The following is a 407-nucleotide window of genomic DNA, read 5'->3' on the forward strand; positions in this document are numbered from 1 at the left end:
CTCTCCTTCCTCCTTGAAGCACTTTCGAACCAGGCGACCGAGGGCGCAAAATTCAGTCGAATTAGACGGCACTACTATCGACTTCTCACACACATCAATCAGCTGGTTAGCCTTGCTCAGTTCAGGTTCTGAGAATCTTCGGGCCGCCATTAGTCGGGCGTTAGATCCGATGAACTTGTTGTCTTTGACCTGGCACAGAGAAGCAAACAGGACTTTTACATATCGTTCCTCGCTTAACTAGGCTAAATTTTATGACTTGACTTAGACTCGAACCACTAACATCCAGATCTGAAGTCCACCGCTCTAACCACTGAGGTTAGTTAAAACTCAGCCGTCTACAATAAACAAGCCCATTCAGCTTAGGAGGTGGCGCACCTGCCTTGCAAGCGCTCACAGTTTTTTTTTTT

At 46.9% G+C, this 407-nt stretch overlaps 1 protein-coding gene across 1 annotated transcript; it reads right to left on the reverse strand.

Moving 5' to 3' along the window:
• Positions 1–6: 6 nt before the first annotated feature.
• Positions 7–237, reverse strand: LOC113473701 (the record flags this gene model as incomplete). Its single annotated transcript, XM_026833183.1, has 1 exon — positions 7–237. A coding segment is annotated over one exon (231 nt), but the record flags the coding sequence as incomplete, so codon positions are not given.
• Between the last annotated feature and the right edge of the window lie 170 nt (positions 238–407).

This window comes from Diaphorina citri, unplaced genomic scaffold (genome assembly GCF_000475195.1).
Source record: "Diaphorina citri unplaced genomic scaffold, Diaci psyllid genome assembly version 1.1 scaffold65660, whole genome shotgun sequence".
Classification (NCBI taxonomy): Eukaryota; Metazoa; Arthropoda; class Insecta; order Hemiptera; family Psyllidae; genus Diaphorina; species Diaphorina citri.